The sequence below is a fragment of the Chamaea fasciata genome, unplaced genomic scaffold (assembly GCF_029207755.1).
Source record: "Chamaea fasciata isolate MVZ Bird 193981 ecotype frontalis unplaced genomic scaffold, bChaFas1.0.hap1 SCAF_14, whole genome shotgun sequence".
Taxonomy (NCBI): Eukaryota; Metazoa; Chordata; class Aves; order Passeriformes; family Sylviidae; genus Chamaea; species Chamaea fasciata.
The window spans coordinates 7,731,623-7,755,004 of record NW_027094099.1 but is presented as its reverse complement, the minus strand read 5'-3'; the positions used below and the strand labels follow the sequence as shown (position 1 = coordinate 7,755,004).

General features: G+C 36.5%; 1 protein-coding gene across 1 annotated transcript in view; it reads left to right on the top strand.

Annotated features, from left to right (window-relative positions):
* Window positions 1-23,382, top strand: part of UNC13C (unc-13 homolog C) — a 136,382-nt gene that overhangs the window by 65,554 nt on the left and 47,446 nt on the right. Inside the window, exons 13-18 of the mRNA XM_066196662.1 lie at window positions 811-961; window positions 3,341-3,409; window positions 4,667-4,756; window positions 5,566-5,694; window positions 14,326-14,459; window positions 20,617-20,702. Coding sequence (XP_066052759.1) covers window positions 811-961; window positions 3,341-3,409; window positions 4,667-4,756; window positions 5,566-5,694; window positions 14,326-14,459; window positions 20,617-20,702 — 659 coding nt within the window. The remainder of the gene's footprint in view (window positions 1-810; window positions 962-3,340; window positions 3,410-4,666; window positions 4,757-5,565; window positions 5,695-14,325; window positions 14,460-20,616; window positions 20,703-23,382) is intronic.

The following is a 23,382-nucleotide window of genomic DNA, read 5'->3' as shown; positions in this document are numbered from 1 at the left end:
ACACAGACTGATTGGAATTTCGTAATCCTCTTCTGTTTGGCTGTACACCCATTTTTATCACCATCTTTTCTTAATCCCCCTCATTCTCTTTCCTGTTGGTGTACATTTAGTGTTTATCCCTCCCCGTCCTGCCTAATTATAAATCTTGAAATTAGGAATTTATGTTTACAGTGATGATGTTCACTCTCCTCATGTGTCAGATCTTTCATTTATTTGTACCTCTCATGTTTTGTTGTGTTATAAGCTCTTTGTATGCTACCAGCAGGCATCTCCTGTTTCTTTAAACAAGTAAAAAGTGCTGCTACATTGCGCCTCTGGTTTTGGCTGCTTTGGGTTTAACATACTGATCACCTAAATTTTATTGGCCTGGATTGAAGTGGAACAGTTTCAGTTATGGCCTAATTCAAATCAAGGTGAACCCAGAAGCTGCTTGAAGTACCTTTCATTAATAATGTAACATAAAATAAAAGCCACACTAAAATGCTGGTTTGAGTCTTCTTGTTGGTAACAATTAAATCTTCTACTATAGATCTCTGTGACTTTCCACGATGATGAGTTAGAGTTTTCTTTTTAGGTTTTCTTTAATAATGAATGTTTTACTTAATAACACTTAAAAATTTAAGCCATGTTTTTGTGTTTAGTGTGCAACAGTGGCAATTATATCAAACATGTCTGGATTTTCCTCATATGCATCTGTACAATTTTCAAGGAGGCAACCTGAACATTACATCATTGGAGTTAGAATGAAATTATAATGGGAGAAGAAGCAGATTCCCTGCCATCTTTAGTAACGGTTTGTTTGAATTGCAGGCACTTTTCCTGTCTCTCTTCTAAATACATGTGCCCTGGTGTTCCAGCAGTTATGAGTACACTGTTGGCCAATATAAATGCTTTCTATGCTCATACAACAGCAGCAACTAATGTATCTGCCTCAGATCGCTTTGCTGCTACTAACTTTGGGGTAAGTAGATTTAGTAGATTTTCCTTTTTAATAAAGTTCTAGTCCTTTTTTTTTTCTAGTATATTCCATATTAACTTTTACTTTGAATATTTTCTTTTAATTGCTCATTTTAAAAGGTAAGGGTTGTTGTTAGCTTTTGAAAATTGTACCCTGAGTCTTTAAAAGCAATTGTTATAAAAGCCCGGGAAGATGCTGCTCAGCTCCTTGTGAGACATGGAGGGTTGAAAGCTCTGGCACACATTCACAGTACTAAAATCTCTAACAAACACGTTTTTGTTTTATTGCAGTGGGCCTTGCTAACTGCATTAGACTAAGTATTGGATGCAATTCCTTTCTTGGGCTGTGTCATCAGTGAACTTATGTGAACCTAATGGATGTAGCCATAAATGCTGCTCTTCTCACAGGGATCCATAATAATGGACTCTCTCTTATTTTTGCTGAAATTTTTGCTGGTGCATTTTCCAGGTCCTGGATTTAGGTATCAGGAATTTTAGCATGAATAGTAGCATTTCAGGATGTGGTAATACTTCTTTTGTTATTGGTAAATTTTCTTCTGTGAATAAGTATCTCACAGTGTGGACTTCCTAGTCTTTGAGCGTGATAATAAATAAAGATACTCTTTATTCTACTTTCTTCCTACTCTCACAGGAAATTGAGAGCAGGAAGGCAGAGCAATAATTCAGAGAAATTGCCTTCACAGCTCTGGTATTACACATGATAGAGAGAAAGTATAAACACTTGTGCTGAAAAATTAGTTTATTCTTTCAGCTTTTTTTTTAGTAGGGTTTTTATTTGTAGGGCTGATATCAAAGGTATATTTGATGTTACAGTTTTCATAAAATACCATTTGTTGACATGAAATAAACCATTTAGAATAATTAAAATTTATTAAATACAAGTAAAATTCCAAATTTCAAGTTTTATTGAAGTAGTGTTAGAGGCACTAGTACTCTTCTCCAGCCTTAGAATAATAGAGGAATTATGAATTTTAGATTTTTCAGACAAAATTATGAAATTATACATTTGGAGGAGTAAACCAAAAATGACAATATCTTTGTTGGACAAGTCTTCTCTTTCAGTGTTCAAGCTTTATTAGGCCTTTGACTTTGATGCAGCTTTTGAAATTCAGGATGGTTTTGCTGGGGTTTTTTATCCTTTTTTTCCATTTTTCCAGTGATCAGAACTACTTTTGTCCTCAGACTGGACAGAGATTAAGTCCTTTCTCTGATGTTTATGCCAGTTTGCCTTTGACGCAATTCCAATCCAATTCATAGTTCAACAGATGGATGGGAAAAGAGTAGTAGGCATCACTAATAGAGATTTGGAGCTCTTTTTTCAAACAATTGACTTATAGGCAAAATATTAGATTATTCTTCTCTCCTGGGTCAAAAGGCATTTGTTAGTGAATACTTGCACATCATTCATCAGAAAGAGCATCTCAAATTCAAATCCTCCGGCTACAGCTGGGAATGATTTGGCTGACTGAATATTTCAGTACAGATTTATAACATGACAAAAAAGTTCTCTTTTGATTGATCCCTGAAGGGAGCTGTGCCAAATTAGTGGGGTTTGGTGCAGGTTAGAACTCCACTGATGAGAGGCAGTGCACAAAGACTCTATTTTCAAATTACTGATCATCGCATTTGAGGGATGGTGCAGATACAATCAGTGATGCCTGAGAGCTATTAGCTGCTGCTTCTTCCAGAAATCTGCTGCATTCACATAGGCTGAGATTTCAGTTTTGTGCAGTAGACTATGGAATATGTTCTAACATGGTAATTAGAAACTCTCATTAGTATTACTTGAAAATGGCACGACTCAGCTGGAAATCACACAGTCAAATACTTTCACTGCTCCTTCATTTATCAAGATAACAAGTTAATCTTCATATTTCAAAAGGAAAAATATAATTGCATTGTATTAGTACTACTTAACTTATTCCTACAAAAGCCTCTGTTTCAGAAGTATAATTTTATGTCATACTTTTGCAACAAATTCTGTTGTAAATGAGCATCATTTCTTACTTATTAAAGGAAGGGGGAGGTGCTTTCTTCAAGAGTTTAATCAATTGCAAGACAAATGTAAGACAGAAAAATACTGCATTGCAAAATATTGCATTGCAAAATCTCACTAAGGTATTGTACAGCTGCACAGTGTTTAATGCATTCCAGATACACAATATAGACAGAAAGGGAAAATAAAGCAAAAGAAGATGCATCACCTGACCTTGAAACACAGATATTTCAAACCATCGCTTGTATTTGAAATAATGAAAACAAATTGATTTTCAAATAAGAGTGGAAAGAAGCATTCTAAAACCCCAGCAATTACAGGAACCTGCAAAGTCTAGTGCAACATATTCTTGTTTTCTTTTTACAGAGAGAAAAGTTCATAAAACTGCTGGATCAGTTGCACAATTCTCTGAGGATTGATTTATCTAAATACAGGGTATGTACAATGTATTCTATCTAGAGCCAACATGAGACCCCAAATCATTTGGAACAAAAATTTGTAGAATTTAGGCTGTTTAACACCAATATTTTTCCAATTTGACATAAAGAAAAAGCTTAGTCATTTCTTTCCTAAAGCTAAGAATGGGTCAAGGGATAAGCACACATTCAAGAAAGAGTAGTATGCAACAACTTTGATTAAATTGGTCTATAACTAGTCTTCAGTTGATTAAGTTAATTCATCTGGGAATTACCTCCACTGACTCAGGTAGTGTAAAGTGAAGTCACGTTTTTTCTGAGAGACTGACATCTTTGCTACAACTTGCATGCTATTATTATAGTAATGTTGAAAGAGTCTTGTCTCCCTGTTTTTCTGTGTGGTGGAAAGTTTCACTTCTGCCTCATGCAATCTCCTATCACTGAGGTGTGCTCCAAAGCCAGCCTTTCAGGAAGGCCTGCACTGAGTACCTGCCAGTTACCATGTGGTTCTGAACTCCCTCTCCTTCTCCAGTCCACTGGATCATGAAACTCTTGGACAATATCTGAGTTAGGGCTTCATCACTTGTGGCTCTCCTTTCAGCTTCTAGGAACGGGCAGCCTCCCCATCAAAGATTTCTGTGCTCATCTGGCCTGCTCTCTAAAACTGGAGCAGAAATGGAATGTTTAAAAGAACCCCAAGGCATTAGAGGAAGTGGAAGTTGCACATACTTAGTTTTTAGGACCATGTCCTTCAGGAAGGAGATATGTTCATGCTAAGGTCTTTTAATTTTGAAGAATGCTGTCCAGCTGGTATCATAGCACAAGGCTAAAGTTCCATTAGTATGAAGTTATTTAAATAACACTACTTCATATCAGTCTGTTAACCCAGAGATCATAGCAAAAATTTTATATGTTATTTCTGCATTAAGCTTACTTCTGCATTTATGCCTACGAGTGATGTATGTGCTATGTAAAACCCATAAATTATTTTCATTAGCAACAGTTTCCAGACTTCTTTACTCCATTCATGTTTTGGGAGTATCACAATATTTTTAATTATGCATATTACAAGGGCAGGAGCATTATCAAAGGTGTGCCTACTCATATCCAAGGGATATTCATCTTTAACTACCTCACAGGCAGAATCCAGAAAATGTGAACATCTCTAATCCTTCCAAGCAGCACCTTATGTTTTCTTAGAGGGTTTCTGACTAGTTGTTCAAGGATTTTACCTGCAACTCAAATTTTTCACGATTCCTTCTTTCCCTGCTTCCAGGATAATTTTCCTGCCAGCAATTCTGAAAGACTCCAAGATCTAAAGTCAACTGTGGACCTGCTAACCAGCATTACTTTTTTTCGGATGAAGGTATTGTCCTTTTCTTTCCCAAATAAATTTCCTGAAGGAAATAAAAAACTTACCTTTTTAATTAGTTTAAAGTCAAGTCACGTAAAGCATACTTAGCTGAACTCCTTAGGAGTCATACAGAGTAGTGGTTTTCTACTGACATAATAGAATCACGAGTCAAACAGCAAAAAAGATCTGATAACTATTCACCTTAGTTATTACCTTATTCTCTCCAAAGGTTGATATCTAAGTGGTCAAGCATGGAAATATTTTTCGAATGGAATGGTAAACATTGATATTACTGAATTATAAAAGAGAAACACAAAGCAACCTTTGTCATAATAGCATGTGATTCCATTGCATTAGGCAACTACATGAAGAGAATTAAAATAATCTATTAAGTTAAAGTTTGAATTAATGTATCCTGAAATGGAGTAAAAAGATTAACCCTTTGCTTTAAAAAAATAACTATTTGTCTGATATTCTTATTCAAAGGAAAGCAGATAATATATGGTTTACTTATTTCCTAAATAATAAAAAACTTTTAAAACGTAAACCCTAAGATGTAAACTTATACACTCTTGGGCAAACATGCCTCTTTCATCATATAAATATTTTAATTCAAATAAAACTTAGTGATAAAATCTACTTGCATGTGTTTTAATGTATCTTTGAACTAAATCCACCTTAATTCAATACAATTTTAATTATTTTTATCATAGCTTTATTTGAATATCTTTCATCCTGTATAACAGAACTACATTCAACACTTGAATTTTTTGTGTTCAATCTAATTCTGACATTCTTCTATTTATGAAATACTTAATTAGGTCCTGGAATTGCAGAGTCCCCCTCGAGCTAGTACTGTGGTGAAAGACTGTGTAAGAGCCTGCCTGGATTCAACTTATAAATACATTTTTGACAATTGCTATGATCTGTACTCCCAATTAGTGGATCAGGTAAGGTCAAAATGAACTTCATTTGTGCTATTGCTCATTCGTTATTGTTAGTTTGCTTTTAGTAAACAGAAAGCCTTCCAGTGCTCCTTCATATCAAAGCACTCAGATTTTCATTTTATTTATGCATGGAGGAGCAACATACCATAAATGCACTCATACACAGCTATGAACTCTGAAATGTTTAACATGAGTTTCAAAATGGACACTTTAACTCATAATGTAGTTATCAAGTTGGACATGACTAGGAAATTGTCTAGTGGTTTGGGGTAAGATGACATTTGATTGATTACTGTTCATTTGAGATCTGTAACAGGAAAATAGTTATTTAAAACCTAACATTTCACTTCTGTAGCTTTAGAAAAAAATTTAATTTGCTGAAAATGGTATAGTCTTTCCAGCCTTATATCTTAGCACCTGTGATGCATACTTGGATCCATGCTTTAAGAAAGCAGAGGATAATTCTGAAACATTTCTTAATATTAATCTGTCAGGTTGAACTGTCAATGCAAAATAATTGCAGCATTTGTTGTGTTCCAAATGTCAGGCGATATGTCATTCTGTGAGTAATGTTAGAATTATTTAATGTCTTAAAGGAGCATCACATCTTTATCATATTACCTCCTTGTAATAGGAGGTAATTTGTATTTGCTTTCTGGATGGTACGCTGAAAAAACGGTAGTTCTGTGACTCTTCCAGCCTTGAACAGGATTAACTAAGTTCTTTGGCAAATGCACATTTTTGTGTGTGTATATAATTAATAATAATACTCATCCTAATGATATAGGACTCCAAATAAAATTTATTTGAAAGCATAGTTCACTTAAATTGAGAATATGAATTCCTGTATTTTAGGAAAGGTGATATTTGCTATCTATTCAACATTTCTGAAATGAGAAATTTTTTTTCTCATGTTGGATTCCTGTTATGTGAGAAAACTTAACTGTAGCCTTGAATGTAAGAATTTCTCACCAGCACCAATAAGCACTCCACACATAGTGCTGATGTATGTTTATCCTACAACAGATTATATTGTAAGCAGAGTAAGAGCATAAATTAATGGAAGGAGCAGCTTCAGGCATCACATCTATTTACGTCACAAAATGTTCTGTTTTCTCGCTAACATTTACTCTGCAGCAATTTGATCTTGTCTGGTAAATATAATATGAAGTACTGCTAGATTGGGTATTACATAAGTCTGCAGTTTATCAGGAGATTCTAGTCCTCAGTAAACAGCTAAAAGTGATGAAGTCTTACCTCTGCAAAGCATTGTGACAACTGCAAAAGCTTATCTATATTCAAAAAATTCACAGCTTTTTAATGTGACTCCATACAGTTGTTTAGCCTGTCTATTTCAAAATATGGTTTTAAAGTGCAGGGGTATTACAGCTTTTCTGCTTGGTAGACAATGTAAAACTTACTTAAGTAAGGGTTGTCTCCAAATTATGTTTGAGGCAAAACAGGCAATGTTGTTATATTTTTCTCTCAATCTGCAAGTATTCACTCAGTTGGAAAACTGAGTTAACTGCTTTTCACTGTATTTCTGTACCTCTTGAGTTCTCTTTCACAAGATTTGTAGCAGGGGCAATTTTATGTGGAAACTTTAAGCTGACGATTGTCTGCACAGTTACAATCACCGAGCAGTGCAAGAAACTTCAATGAAGGTGTGTAAGAAGCAAAATTTAAAATAAATGGATTGCATTCAAAAAAAGTCATTTCCAACAGCAAATCACATCACAATCAAACAAAAAGTTAAAGCAACAGTCACATATAATCTTCATGCCAGACAGTCAAACTTTTTCATAGAAGGTGGGAGACAATTCTGAGAAGTAAAAATGGTCTAATGTTAATTGAGAGATGAGTAAAATTAATTCAAAAGACTACCTAAATTCTACATCAGCTCTTGAGTTGTACAAGGAGACTTTGTTCAGCATGATCCTCTCGCGGTTTTCTATCAATATATCCAAAAGTGCATTTGGTTTTAGGAACACTTAAGTGTGCAGTTTGTTTGGACCTCTAGCTCTGGAGGCTTTCCAGTGAATCCGGGTGACTGGCTTGTGGAACCACTGTTACAATGAAGCAGTGACCAATATTGTAATTCACATTTCATTAACTTTGTGTCCAAGCCCCTTAGATTAGACCAGATTCCACCCTTAAGTCTTTGTCAGTACCCATTCCTTTATCTCTGCTCTCCTCCCCATCAGGTTAGGTCTCCTCCCCTCAGAGGGAGGAGGGGAGTTCATCCTGGCGTGGGTCTGCAGCACAGGAGGTTCATGTTTTAGCTGCACAGCTGAGCTTTGAGCTGTGAGTACTGAGAACTGAAATCGATGAGCCCCAAAGCCACAAGAAATGGTTCTTATGTAGGTCAGCACCTGCTCTCACTCAGGGGAAGGACTGGCAGCTGTTGTCCTGCTGAGGCCCCTGTATGCTCAGGGTCTGTATCTGTGTGTAACTCAGAGCACCCAGCTTCTGCAGTGTCTTTTGGCTGCAATCTAAAATTCTCAGAGATGCCTGCCATAGTATTTCTAGAAAACATGCTTCAGGTCTGATTGTGTGGGATTTTTTAAGTTTGGGGTGAAAATAGAGCAGTGACTGTTAAAATTGAGGGCGCTCGAACTGGAGTGTTTGGATGTTTGCCACAATAAATGCAACAAGTAAATCACAAAACATGCTCAGCCGTCTCCAATTTCTCTTTTTATTACTCTCTACCTTTGTGTCAGGCAGACGATCACCGTTAAAAAGCTAATGTCTTGCAGCAAAATATCACCCCTGAGGGTACTTCCTGGGGTGAAGCGTTGCAAATGCTAACAGTATGTAAAAATGTCATACTACAGTTCCACACCAGAATACAAAGAACAGCTGGTGGCAAAAGCCAATGACTACCACAGACAATAAAACGTGATAGCTTGACAGTCTTACTGACATGTATATTACTATCCTTATTATTGGAGGCAAAGCCCTCTGGTGAAGAACTATCTACTTCCATATGCAGCACATGCAGTATTTTCTCTTTTTAATTAACAGTTATCTGAGTGAAGTGCTTAGCTGCTCTATGTTAAAAAAAAATATCCTGAAGTAGTAGTTTAGGAAGCCCTTTGATAGCTTTCTTACTCAATTTACAGATATGTCACTCTTTCTGTTTTCTTGAGAAAACAAATTTTGAAATCCTGGCTGGTGCTCACAGTGACTGAAGTCCCTTCAATTATTCTTTTTGCAGTCTTCTCCACTGAGTGACACCAGTGAAATGCAGACCATACCCTTCACGTTATCTGAAGAACTCTTGATCAGTACAAATAATTTCATGACTGATAGCACCAATATACTGGAATAGAACACTGGAGTACTTTATATTTGGCACCAGCTCATCAGTACAGGCCTGATATTCTACCTGATGTTAGGGTAGAATGTGGGGTGTTTACTTGAGTCTGCTCAGCTCTGCATGTTGTCACAGCACAGCTTGGTGTAGACAGGAGGTAACAAAAATCAACTAACTTGTTCAGGAGCCAGGTGTGGTATAACTGCAGCAGCACAGTACTCTACCCCTGCTACTTATCTCTCACAGGAGCATAGCACCTTGACTTGGGTTGATAATGTACTAAAAACATCCCAGCTCTGGGAATTCGAGCTGTAGATGAGCACATGGATGGATCTATGCTTTGAGAGCTGGCTCAGTTTTGCTTTACTCAGCTGTGAGTCCCTGGTCACTTTTCCATTAGGGATTTGGGCATCCAAGCCTAATAGCTGTTTTTGAAGATGTAGTTTTTTCTCTTTAGTATAAATGACCAAAAAAAAAAAAAAAAAAAAAAAAAGCTAGATTATTGATTTCTTATACTGCAATCTGTGGTTTTCAAACACATTCAGAAGTATGAGGTGGGAAATAAAGTGCAGTAGCAAAAGTGTTTACTACAGATAGTCCTATTTTTCAGGTATGCAAATTTCAGTGGCAAGTAATCCTACTTCTGAGGCGCTTTGTTATATTTCCATATTGCTTTAGATGCACTGAAAAGGTTCTGACTTCTTCAAATCTGGCATGTAGAGGGTCCTTAGAGATCTCTCCTTGTGTTGCAGCACTGTGTTTGATGGGCAGCGTGTCAACCACAGTAATAGAAAAACATTTGGAAAATTACCTCAGTACAGAAGGGTTTTGTGTTCTGGTATTTCCAACCCCATTCTGAGAATTCTCTGTCAGAGGAAGACCAAATCTTACAGATAAAATTTCTTCTTAGCAGCTTGTCTGAGAACACTGGTTAGAAAGTCAAAGAGCTTCAAGAAGTGAGGGACTCACTTTGGTCTTCATCCATATATTCCCTGCAGAAGCAGAACACTTCTGGGTGGGTAGGTCAGATCAAAACCTCAGTATCACTTGGCTGGCCTCTGCAGAGGACCTATGCATGTTACACTGCACTGAACAGATAGACCGCTTAAACCAGCTCCATTCACATGCCAGTCCTTGAAGAAAAAGGCTGACAATTCTTAATCCAAAAGAATTCTGTTCCACTTCAGTTTGTACCGGAGAATACATAAAGTAAAGTTGCCTGGAGAAGGTGTGGGTGCCCCATCCCTGGAAGTGTTCAAGACCAGTTTTAATGGGACTCTGAGGTCTAGTGAAAGGTGTCCCTGCCCACAGCAGGAGGATGGAAAAAGATGATCTTTGATATCACTTCCAACCCAAACCCTTCTGTGATTCTGTGATGATTCTTCAAATAGGATTTCGGTTTTAAATAAGTTAATGGTTTAGGAGTTAGTTACTGGGCAACAGCACTGCACAGGGAAATCCCTAACAGGTTTTGAATGCATGTCTGCAAGTGGTTTCTGGCTTTAGGCTCTCTTGAGTAAATTCTGTAAAGCCAAATTTTCATTCTTTTAGATATTAAAAATATCATTAAAATTAAATAAAATTCTAAAAATTGGCAGGTGTAAATGTCTGCATATGTGTCTATTTTATACAGAGTGCATATTGTATATTTGGTGGTGATTCTACATTAATATTTATATGTTATATAAGTAATAAATATGCAGTTTAGACAAGGAAGAATTGTTAAAATTAATATTTTGTTATCTAAGACTGGTCTATAAAATTGCCCTCTGTAGCCTTGTGCTGATTAAGGCTATTTTGTTAGTTTCCATTGAGTTTCCACTCTATCATAATTTATATAGAAAATGCTTCATTCTGAAACCTAGCCTGAAGTATGCAGCAGACAGCAATATATAACTTTCTGATATCATAGGATTCAGTTTATCAAAGTCACACAGATACTAATGGATATTGATTGCACAGAACACAAGAAAATAAAAACAAAGAAAATTAAACCAGACATTCATCCTACAATCTGGTAAAATCAGTGATGGGAGAAGTTGAAAGCCCTCTGTCTCTCAGATGAGGCTTTACAGATTTGTCTCAGGGTAGTATAGATGTAGATTTTAATCTTGCTTCACACTGTGTCAGAGATTGCTTTCTCCACTCTCAGCCACTTTTCTAGAGAACAAAATGTTTGCTTGTCAACAGTTTAGCCTTTTTTTTTCCATTAAACTCAGAAAACTCCGTCTACATTTTATTTTTTTCTTTAAGAGAATGTGCAAAACAGTAATGATTTTGGAGGCTCTGTGCTGCATGATCCATTGCTTGCATATGAATTCAAGTGACTAGGATATTTCACAGTAAAAGAGAAAAACACAATTAGGTGCAAATAATTTATTTCAATTCATATCCTATGAAAAATTGCTCTTACACACATCCTCTTTTTCATTTTGATGTCTTATGTGGCAAAAGACAAAGAGTTACGACCTTGTTTGGATGTTGCAATAAAAAAAATCACAGAGAATCTCCAGTACTTACTGTATTTGTGAATCTCAAGTGAATAATATGACTTCTCTTTAAGGACACTTTTCTTATAAGGTGTTTGCTACCACTCTAGGGTGATACTAAAGACAAGAAGTACCCAAAACCAATTAATATGAGAGTATAAAAACCTGTCTTGGTAGATATCATCTGCTCTTATTGCTTGTTTGATCTACCAGCAGAAGCCCCTTAGGAAATAATTGTTGTGCCTTTGGCCCCACTTATTGAGCTTTTAAGTGTAGGACATCTTCTGGCATTTCGTGGTTCTGTGCGTGTGGGCAGCATTACCATCCACAGTGACGTTACAGGAGGTCAAGATATTTTAAACAGCTTTTCCTATGTGAAAAAGTTCATGAAAAACAAAGTGATTCTACTAATTGGAAAACTTTCATTCCTATCAGTATTTGGAAAGGTCTCTTGGTTACTGGAAGAGGAGCCTGTGATTTGAGCTTGTGCAGTTCTGTGTCAAACCAAAACAGAAGACAGGAAACTTCAGAAGATAATTTATTTTAAAATAAAGAACCACTAATAGCATCAGTTCAATTAATCATTTTTGATCTTGCTATATCAAGAATTTTTGTTCCTCTTGACCTTTTCAGTTGTATTTTTAAATAGTTCTCACTGTTATCATCCTCTGCAATAATAAGCAATATTTAGGGTCTCCTATATCTTCTCACTGTATTTGTGCCAGTGTGGCACTAATTAGGTATATCAGCTATTTAGTGCATGCTTTTAGACTGACAGTTTCCTTTCAATGGGTATAATGAGAGTGAAAAAAAGATCTGGATTGAATTCAAATTTCCACCACTATTTAACCTCATTATAGTAGCACTGCACCAAGCCTGCCAGAGCTGAGGAAGCATTTGGGCCATACTGTCAAACACACCGAGTGGTTTTGGGCATTGCCTTGTGCACGAATCCAAGAGCTGGACTCTGGTCCTTGTGGGCCCCTTCCAACTCAGAGTATTCCATAATTCTATAATGCTTCTACAAAGGTGTCTGTTGTACATGAAGCAAAACATTGTACTGACTATTATATATATAAAAAAGGTAGAAGGAGCTTGAATGACTCTGAGCCTTTCTAACACACTAAGTAGATTTTAGGGTAAAGAATGGATATAACAGGTAGGGATGGGCAGAGTATGCACTTTCATTTCAGGACATAACACTACATCTGTAATGTGAGACTATTTTAAAAATACCTTCTCTGGGACTTTTGAAAAGGTCAAACAGATTTTAAAGAGATTTCTTTTCCAGAAACTTTTTGTAGAAAGGACCCCCTTCTGCAACTATTACTTTGTAAATTAGTTACTTTTTGATATCTGTGTTGAGTAACAGAATTTTGCATTCTGTCATTCACATTCACAGCCGTGAAAAGCTGTCTCAGCTACATGTCACTTGCTGTGAAATACAGTTCTTGGATAAGATGCTGAGCTCCGTGTGAGGTGGCTTTGTCTCCTACAGCTGCCTTTCAGTTGGCTTGATTTAACAAACTCCTGAGGAAAAAAATGGACTATTAGACATACATCTTTGATATATAAGCAAGACCTTTTTAGTAAAAATATAATGTATTCCAGGGACAGCCCTTGTGAATGACATTATTGCTCTAATGGTCTTTTCTGTTTTGAAAAGCTCGCCCATTTGCATTCACAGCTGTTAATTGTTGGTGACACCAGACCCAGCATTCTTTGACCTGCTTCTGAGCTTTTTTTCTCTTGCTTTAGACACTGAGGTGGTACCCTTGTAGTTCAACTGAGCATGTAGCAGTGTGATTAATGATACTTGTCTAAAATATTCCACAGTGGCCACAAAAACAGTTTCAAATAGGTGTTGTTGAAATTCCCTTTCTGCTATTCTAAATGCTATTCACAGATAAAAGTTAATTGAGGTTTAAATAACTTTTAATTAATTCATTGTGACACTAATAAAGTGTTAGGCATATTCAAAAAGATACCAGGCCCATTGAAGTGTTCGTAGTTGGAGTAGGAATGAGAAATACAGGGAATATATGTTTAAACTTGCAGGGACACAGGCATGTTTATTTTCTGACTTCCTAGCTGAGACTTCTTTCAATCTCACACAGCAGTATAGAAGAGCATGTGTAGATCTAGCATGGGCAGACATAGCTCTGTGTGTCAGAAATTATTCGTGTATGTGTTCATATAGAATTAAAAATATTTCTTTTCGTATTTGGGTCCCCTAGAAAGAAGTTATTTATTGGACATTGATGAGGAATCTGATCCTTCTGCCAAGCAAAGAAATGCAAAATACTTTGCCTGGAAATTGTAGGCTAAGAGTTCGTAAATAAAATCTGTAGAGACAAAGTCTATCTGTAAATGTACATTTTAGTGAAATTAAAGAATGCAAAATTCTCAATAAAATAAGGGGCAATTCAACTGCTTCTTCATTTAGACCATACATCATAAGCAGCTGTTAGGTCTAATACCTTCAGCTTATAATTCAAAACAAAACATTAAGCACTCCTCAGCATTGATTTTTTCAGTCTTTATTGTGTTGGGTATAAAAGTTCTGCTTCAACAGGCAATTCTACCTGTGCCGAGTCTCAGCACAGCAAAGAATTTAATAATGTATCTAATTACAGAGTGAGTGTGCACTAAAAACCAAGTCTCTATTGATCTCCTTTGCTGACATGACAGTCTTTTCACTATGGTTCTTTATATTTGTCCACAGCCAAGTACAGTTTATCAAATATTCTGCTCTGTTGGTTAGCCAGTCTTGGTCCAAAATTTCTATTATTTTCTCTAATAAAAATCTATTCAATCTTGCTTTGACAGAGTAAGAAACAAGAAGTTCCTAAAGAGGAACAGGGACCAACAACAAAGAATTTGGATTTCTGGGCACAGCTGATTACTCTGATGGTCACCATTATAGATGAAGACAAAACAGCATATACACCAATCTTGAACCAGTAAGTAATTACTTTCCCCACAAAAATTAAGAATCATGGATTTATTAAAATAGGAAATATGACTGAATCAGAAGTTGTATTTTAAATAGAATCTAGGTAGAGATTTTTATACAGAATGTAGCATTGACATAGTTTGATAAAAACTTACTGTTCTGATAATGGCAATCTTTTGGTTTTAGGAACATTAAAGACAAGTGGTATATGAGTCATCTCAAAACTTTAAGTAGCAACATATTCGCAAGAGAGATAAATGGGTAGAAGGGAAATGTCAGTGACATTTCAGGGAAGGGAATTTTCAGCGCAATGGTGTTGATGGTACGAGAGCATTGTGGCACGCATGGTGTTCAAATCATACTGAAACTCTTTTAGGTATGATTTTTAGGCATGTAGTTGTAAAAACAAATGCACTTCACAAAAAGACCCTCTTTGAATTTACAATTGTCTGGCCAGATTGATTTGAAAATATATAAAGTGGAGAGCAGTATCCTGGAGATGGAAGCTGACTTCTCAGAACTGATGATTTAGCAGATGAGGGAGGTACAATCAATAACCAAGACAAGTCAAATAACTTAAGGTTGATACATGAGTAGAAAGGAGAGAAACAATCAATAAACACAGAAAAAGAAGGCAGTGCTGGAGTTTGAACATGAAATATATAGAAAGAGTGCAAAGGAACATGTTTCACATATTACAGCTGGAGAAACAGGCCTCGCACTAATTGAAATGTGACGTGATGAGGCCCTGGGGAAATGCTTTAACTCTTTTAGCTCTTTGGAGCCATTTTACAGGGAAATTGCAGAAAATCTGAGCATAGTCTGGCTGTGATGACTTATGCAAAAGTTAACATTGAAACCTACATCTGTATTATGACTAAAAAATTAATAGAGTTTCTGCAATTTCATTTAATTGAATGCTCTGAAGGGAAGCAGGAACAAACTGGGTTTTTTCAGCCGAAATAAAGTAGATAGAGTAGATACTAGAAGGCACTCTGTACATTGAGATGTGCTTGTCTGTTGATAATAGGTACCATTCTATTTATAGCCCCAGAGTAAAAGTGACAAACAAACCTCCTGGTGGTAACCAGAAGCTGAAAGATATTTCATTGACTTCTGACTCCTTCCTTTACTTGAAATAAAGTATTGCTTCAGTCTTGGATGATAAACATTTCTTTGTTCAATCATCTGTTGCGCTGACCCTATTAAGGAATAAGTTCTTACCCTGTGGAGGAAAGGAAGCACTTTTCCTGTTTACTCCATCTTTGTGACATAGTGTCGAGTTTCTCCATTAATGAAAGCTCAACTTTTTGTCTGACAGGCTGCATAAATAATACAGTCATTGTAAAATATCTAATTGAGACAAGTTCATATATGTGATTCATTTCAGTCTCTTCATTGAAACTGAACAAGGTAAATGCATGTTGATTATCCTAAAAATTGTCCTAGCTGGTTTTTTTATACAGCTGTGAGGGAGAAAGTAAAGGCATAAAGAACAGAATTCTTCTTAGGAGATTAGTAGGTTCCCTAAAGCACAGATGAATGATTGTGTAAGATGTGTAAAGAGAATCAGGAGTGGACGGAATTGGGACAGATTAAGGCAGAGAGCTTGTGTCTCTGACTTCTTGCTAGGTTTTGCTGTTGTTTTGTACGTGAAAGAGTGAACACAGGGAATAACATGTCTTTTAGAAGTAGAGACATCAGAAGTAAAAGATGAGGAGGCTGTGGGTGGAAAAAACTTGAAAACTGTTCAGAGTTGCTTTGGATACATTTTTTTAAAAAGAAAAGCCTATCCTAACACAAAAGCAGCATGAAAAAACTGTTGAGAAAAAATGAGACAGCCTCCTTCCCCCTGCTTACCCCAGAAAAGAAAATGGGTTAAAAAGGATGAATAGGAAATACAAGTTGAATGCACAAGGATACTGTAAAAATATGACTCCTTATTAGAAATATATGGCCATGCAGTGTCTCAGTGGAGTATTCAGGCCTGCATCCATTTGAATCCTATCTTAGAAATGAGGTAAGTGAAGATCCCCAAGAGAGCATTCTGATTAAAGTTTTCACAATTGTATAATATTGCTCAGAATTCTACTCCTCAACTGGTTTTGGAAACCCTATTTTTATATCTGCCTTAGAGGCAAAAAATTGCGCTGTGATGGAGTAGTTTGAACTGTATCAGATTATGAATCCAGATGAAACATGACATGATGGCCTCAGCAAGCATTGCAGCCACTGATAGACCATAGCAGGCCACCCAGTGGGAGTGTGGGTGCAACCTGCAGTTCTTACACGACATGAGAAACTTGACAAGTTTGAGGGAAAAACATGGTCTGCTATTTAAGTTCTAAAATCCTCATTGTAGTAGTTAAACAATGTAAAATGTGTTTGAAACCTGATTCACAGGCAAATCCAGGCTTTCTGGCAATTTTAATGTGCATTGTATGTGCTGTGAGACAGGAGAAATTGCTGTCAAATAAAATATCTATTCTAATAAAAGGAACATCAAATCAAGAACAAAATCATCAACTCAAGTATGCTTCTGTATTTTGAAAGCAAGATCTAAACTTCAGGCTTGTGGGTTTTTTTGGTTTTTTGTTTTTTTTTTACATACACTCCGAACAGTCAAGCTGTCACTGTAGTATAAATTTAAGAAACAAGACAGCTCTGGTGGGACTTTCACATTTGTTCTTTACTGATTCTTAGATCATTGCAATGTTCAGATCTGTTTTCTCTGTGATCACATTGTGTTCCACACACTGTGGAAAGGACTAACACATGAAATCTGCAGGAGAAGATTTCCTCATGTTTCAGGAGCTAAGATGTTAATAACTCTGAAAAGTTGGGAATAGTAACATATATTGTAGAAACAGCATAATTGTAACCTACATGTTGGTGGGTTATGAAACATAGGTCAGTGGAAAAAAAAATTATGAAAGTGAAAAAATCAGAGTACACTGTATCATGAATTGGACTGTGTCAGCCTATAGAATGTTTCTTTCATGATGGAAAGTCTATCTGATAGGTTTTGTGTCTTGACCAGTGATATTCCCCATTAACAATTACACTTTGTTCTGTGGAAACATAGGAGTATCACTTCTTTCATTGACCTTCTGAACATTATCCTGTGTAACAAAGCTGTTCTCATTCTTTCACCCTACCCACTGTAGCTTCTCATGTAACAAAGTAACACTGACAGACCAGATTAGTTATATAGACTATGTATACTGTCTTGCCCATTATTTTTTCTTCAGAGAAAGGAGTGTTAAAAATAAAGCTTTGGAGACATGAGAATAGAGCACAAAATGTAAGAATAAATGAACTCTTTGCTCACAGTTTAAATAGAATACATATTTTCCAAAATCAAAAGGAGCTTTTGTCTGAAGGGTTAGTGAAGCAGTGGCCATGGCCAGCACTCCACAGATGGTGTGATCTATCCTCTTGCTGCATGCACAGCACAAAACTGAACATATTCACCCCCTACGACTGGTGAGATTTAGCACCTGGATGAGAATGAAGCCACCAAGTATGGAAAATGAGCTGTTCTGAGAAAGTACATCTGAGGTTCGGAGATTTTGATATTCTCAAGATGTAGCAGACCAGAGATTTGGCAGCACAAGTTAAGAAAAAGCATTTTTAATTGTCATGATAGAATTTTCTGACTTTAGGGTCGAACTACACTTGCAGTACTGTCTGGGGTGCTTTGGGGGGTTATATATGTTTTGCTTATACACTAATTCTTTTCCTTTTGTTTTAAGCTGAGTTCAGTTTCCTTCCATTGATCTGTGGTTTTATATATAGCCCTTCATTGGAATTAGCCAATAAGAACTGTTTTCACTGTATCTTTGCTTATTTAAAATCAATAGAGAGAAGACATAAGTGGCTGTCTTGTATATGCAATTTAGTATTTTTGGAAATACATGGATATGGTCATGTATGGGCAACATAACTTGTCTGGATAAACTGAGATTTTATATAGTTCCAAGAATGACACAGAAATTGGGAAAATTAGGGCCTGTGGGCCAGAAATGACTGTAGCAAGTGCAAGCTAAATGACTGACAGGGCACTCTGCTGGTTGTCCTTTTGCTTCACTGAGAAATGTGACAATACATGGCTTTTGCAAAGATTAGAAAATGTAATGTGTAGAGATTTGCATGGGAAATTTCTCTGACATTTTGCACCTTAGGGATCAAAATCTGAAGTAGTTTGAAAAAGTTTTTTTACCAAAAGTAAGGTGATAAAATACAAATAATGCAAAATCCCATATTTTTATAGATGCTGTAGTATTTGACCTTTGATTATCCCTTCCCTTTAATAAGACAGCTGCTTCTGTTACCATTTTTCTTTGGCATGAAGAATGTGTTGTGGGCTTCTGTTGTGCATTAGCGATGTCAGCTTCTCACATATAGTAAATTGCAAGGATACCTCTGGTAGTTCCCTCATGCCCGTGACTGGTAGCTGTGCAATGCCCACCAGTCTGTTAGAAGTATAAAAAAATGTCATCAATTTTGGACTTCACCTAACTGAAGCCAGGTGGGATGTGTTGAACTAATTTAAACAACATTGATAATTGCAGTTTATGTGTGCATGTGCTTTCACAAGTTAATATGCATAGACAAATCTATTTATCACTAATCAAACAAGTGCACTTTTATCAGACCCAGCCTTGTCTTATGGCCAGCCTTGTAATATGCTCAAAAGACAGTGTCAATATTAAATCAGCTGTAAAATACTTCCTCAGAGCAACACTGTCGAAGTTCAAATACAGTGCTAAGAGAGAACTCAAAGTGGACTGGAGGTAAAGAAATTAAGACAGCTGAAATACATTTCAGCTTTTGAACAGAAATTAATTTTGTATTAACAGAATTAATAAGAAGTTCTTTAATTGAGCAGCCATTAGCATAAAGATGGCTCAGTGAACTCAGCCAGCAACTGGTTCTTATTAAAGTGGCAGAGCTAATGAGCTGTTTAAGTACTTTTTCTTTGCAGATATGATCAGGGTCAAATAGGTCTCTAAAATGAATGCAGTACTTAGGGCATACTGCTACCACTTTAAAGTTGCTCATAATTCTTATTCTTTCTACGTCAACAAGACCTTTATAAATTCTTACATTTTTACAGAAATTATTACAGAATATTTTCTGAATTTGATAAGTGCTTTTCTAAAAGGTCAAAATACCTTGGATCCAATTCTCTGCTAGTATAAATTCTAATAACCTCAACACAAAAGCCACACAGCTCTGTTTGTATCCTCATTAATATATCCCCTTATTTTATGTGTTTCTGGTGAACTTTGGGTGTATTTGTGTGGCTCTCACTGCACCCCTGTGCTATAAACAACGGCTTCACCCCACTGAGAGATTCTGTGTTCTGCTTTCTGCTCTTCATCTGCCTGACCTGCCTGGCTCTGCTTCTGTGTCCTGAGTGGCTCTATTAATGTCAGCTCCACACCTGCATTAAAGACAGCCCTTCTTCTAAGACAAAAAAAGTGACATAAAACACAGTGTTGGTCCCTAAAATGCCAGCTTTTGCTAGTTGCTAGTAGTGAAAATGGTAACTCAAAGATTAACGCCTTTCTTTTGATTGAATAAAAAGCAGCTGAGAGCTATGAAAAATTTGTCTAAAAATACTTACTTGATAACAGCAGAAAGTATCTGAAAAGGACTGTTTCTCAAAGATGACATGAAGCATGAGACCAAAACTAAAATTTTGAATCAAAATCTGCCTTTCACTATTTGTTATATTCTTTATTATTTTATCCATACTTCGAGGTGGAAGTCTTCAGTGAATTGGATTCTACGATATAAATATAAACCAATATAGCTTCACAGACAGCTTCACTCTTTTCCAGTGTCACAGGGGAATAAAGAAAAACCTGTGACTGCTAAAAATCTGAGCAAACTGTTTCACGTTTCTTCATAAGCCACCTAATTTACCTAAAGTTGAAGGATCATCTGCAAGATAGATGAATGTTTCTTGATTTAAAATGTCAAGTAAGGGAAGTTTTTATTTGAAGGTTACATGGTTTATATAATTGTTACAAAACATAAAATACCGTAAGTGAATAATAGGGGAATTATTTTGTGGAAATATTTGCCTTTTTGTTGTGCAGCTGAAAACATCATTCCTAGCAGCAGGTGAACTTTTGTAATGTGATTGATTGCAGGTTCCCTCAAGAGCTGAACATGGGAAAAATCAGTGCTGAAATCATGTGGACTCTGTTTGCCCAGGACATGAAATATGCTCTAGAAGGTAATTAGAACAAAGTATTAATTACACTAGTGAGTTCACCAAGACTGATTTTTACTGCAAGTGATACCTGGCATCAGATTTCTCTGTGTGGGTAGACTTTCCGGTGTACTTGTTTAAGATGCTTCGTAAGTTAGTGAAAAAGAAGGATTATAAGTGATCAAGTCATTGCACTGCGAATATATGAAGGCATCTGTGAAAGAAGAACACAGGAGAATTGTGACTTGAAACGTTGTTTCTAAGATCTGATAAAAATCCTCAGTGTCCGAAGAAATGCACATGTGCTTGGCTAGAGAGCATTGTAGACACTCCATTTTTTCTCACTAGCTGAAAATTGTTAACTTGCCCATAAGGAACATTTGCAGAATGAAATTATGGAGAAAGCACACAGTTTTAATTAAATCTTTTTGTGTTCAGAAGGCAGGATGTGTTCATTCTAGTTCCAGCAGAATCAAATGCAGTTTCATTTTATCTCTTAAGATATTGTGGTTAGCCATTGTTAAAATACACAGGGTTTTTCTATATAGCAGATTGTCTCCAACTAATGGCTTCAAGCACAATAAAATATGGTTATTGCAGCAAACCAAGTAGAAATACCTGGCATAACTGTCATTGTCTTTAGTCAACTCTGCCACTAATTACAGAGCAAGTCTGCAAAGGGTGAGAAAGAACGTATGAGGTTAGATTTAAAAAACAACGCAGTTCAACAGGCATAAACTATTAAAAAACCCAAATATTTGAAGACACATTTCTGTATTATTCTCTCCAGAATGTCTAATGCAATAATATCAGTGCAGTGGTGCTTTGATGACATGGCAGATTTTTATGATGAGAAAGAAAGAGAAAAGATGAGTGGCTAGAAAAGCTGTTGATGTAAGAACTGTTTCGTTCATCTGCTGTTGTGTTACTTTATTTTGTTAATTGTGTTATTTGAATGTGGTACTTCTGGTCCTAAGCACAGCAGAGGAAAAAGAGGAGGAAGAAAGGTAATTAAGTATGTACAACGACAACAGAAGACATGAGACATCTTAGATGTGGGTAGGAGGAGAGATGTTCAAACTACTGTTTCAAAGTGCTGTTCTGTAGTCATGTCAGAGCGAATCAGAAGCACAAGTTTGAGAAGGGATGTGAGGCAGGAGGCTAGCCCCTAAGAGTGATCAGTGAAGGCAAAAGCTTCCAAGAGCTGAGAAACACGAAGACCAAGTGAAAGCCACTGTTTTAGATTGAAGCATGTTGCTGGTTCCACCAGTGAAACAACCTGTCTGGAGAGGCTGTCAGTCAGGAACAGCTATCTTTCTACAGAACAGAAAGTTGCTGTTCTGTAACTCAGTGTTGTGATTCCCTTACAGACAGCACAGATTACTGAGGATTTCTAATAGCCCCCAACTGCCATGACTTCATAATCTTGGGTGTGGAGTTATACTCTGCACACAGACTTCTCTGAGCACCCAGAGCTTGTGGTGCTTTAGCCATCAAACTGTAAACATTCTGCACTGCACCAAAATAATTCACAAAACATCACTCACTCTATTTGTTCATTAGAGCACACTGATCACTCAAAAGGCAGCTTCAGATCAAGCCATGGTTTGTTTCTTGGTCGTAAAGAATGGAACAAGAAGCTCTTAAGAAAGAGTTAATTATACAATATATGAAGTGTGGATGTTTGGACTGAATCAGGACTTTAAAATAAATATTAATTTTAATATTAATCCTTATGCTGCACAGAGAGATGTACAAGACATTTGACTTTTTATGTTCCAGACCAGTCCCTGAATGTGGTCTCATTTCTGTGTTGCTGTGGATACTGACTTTTTGAGGAGAGGAAATGACATTGTTGGCATTAGGAATTCTAAACTGCTCCCAGAATCATTAGTGAAACAGTTCCGACATATAAATAATAATTTTTAAAAATTGAGATTAGTATAAGTTACTATTTTGAAATTCGTATAAATTATTGTAAATATACACAATTTCACCTTCTATGATTTTGTTCTTAAACAGGAACCTCAATAAATCTAGTCACAAAATATAAATCGGTATACTGATCCTCTACCCCGATTTGCTGGGATTTGAATTATTAATTCTTTCCACAGATATTCGGCAGACTGGGTTTAACTCAGTTGTTGATGCTGTATTATTTTTTTCTTTAAATTCTATAAGATTAGAAACAAGCTCTTAAATATGTTCACAGTTGGTCCTCATGGTTTTAATGGAGTTCATTAAAATGCATTGCATTCTGCTATGCCACTCTCGCCTTCCAAGTTATTAACATAGGCTACCATCTGTTCATACCTAGTGTCCAGGGCTGTGATTGCAATCTTTCCCTACTCCAATTTAGTATTAATCTCCTGAAGCGGTATCTTTTGTGTTACAAAGTTGATTCCTTTCTGCGTCCAATCAAGAAGCAACAAACTGGTCCAGCATTGTTTGCAAAAGGATTGCTCATGTGATAAAAAAGATTAGATTAGCTCATCCAAGATGCTGTTCCTGGTTTTACCCACTTTATGTATTCACAAATATTTCCAGCCACACCCATCAGCTTAAATCCAGGAAATGAGAAGATAGCAAACACTGGAGCATCCAATTTCCATTCCTTTTCCCTTTTTCCTGAGTGCAGTTCAGAATGGCTGTTCAGCTCTCTCCTCCCCCTGTACAGCTGAATCCCTCCTGGATCTGCTCAGGG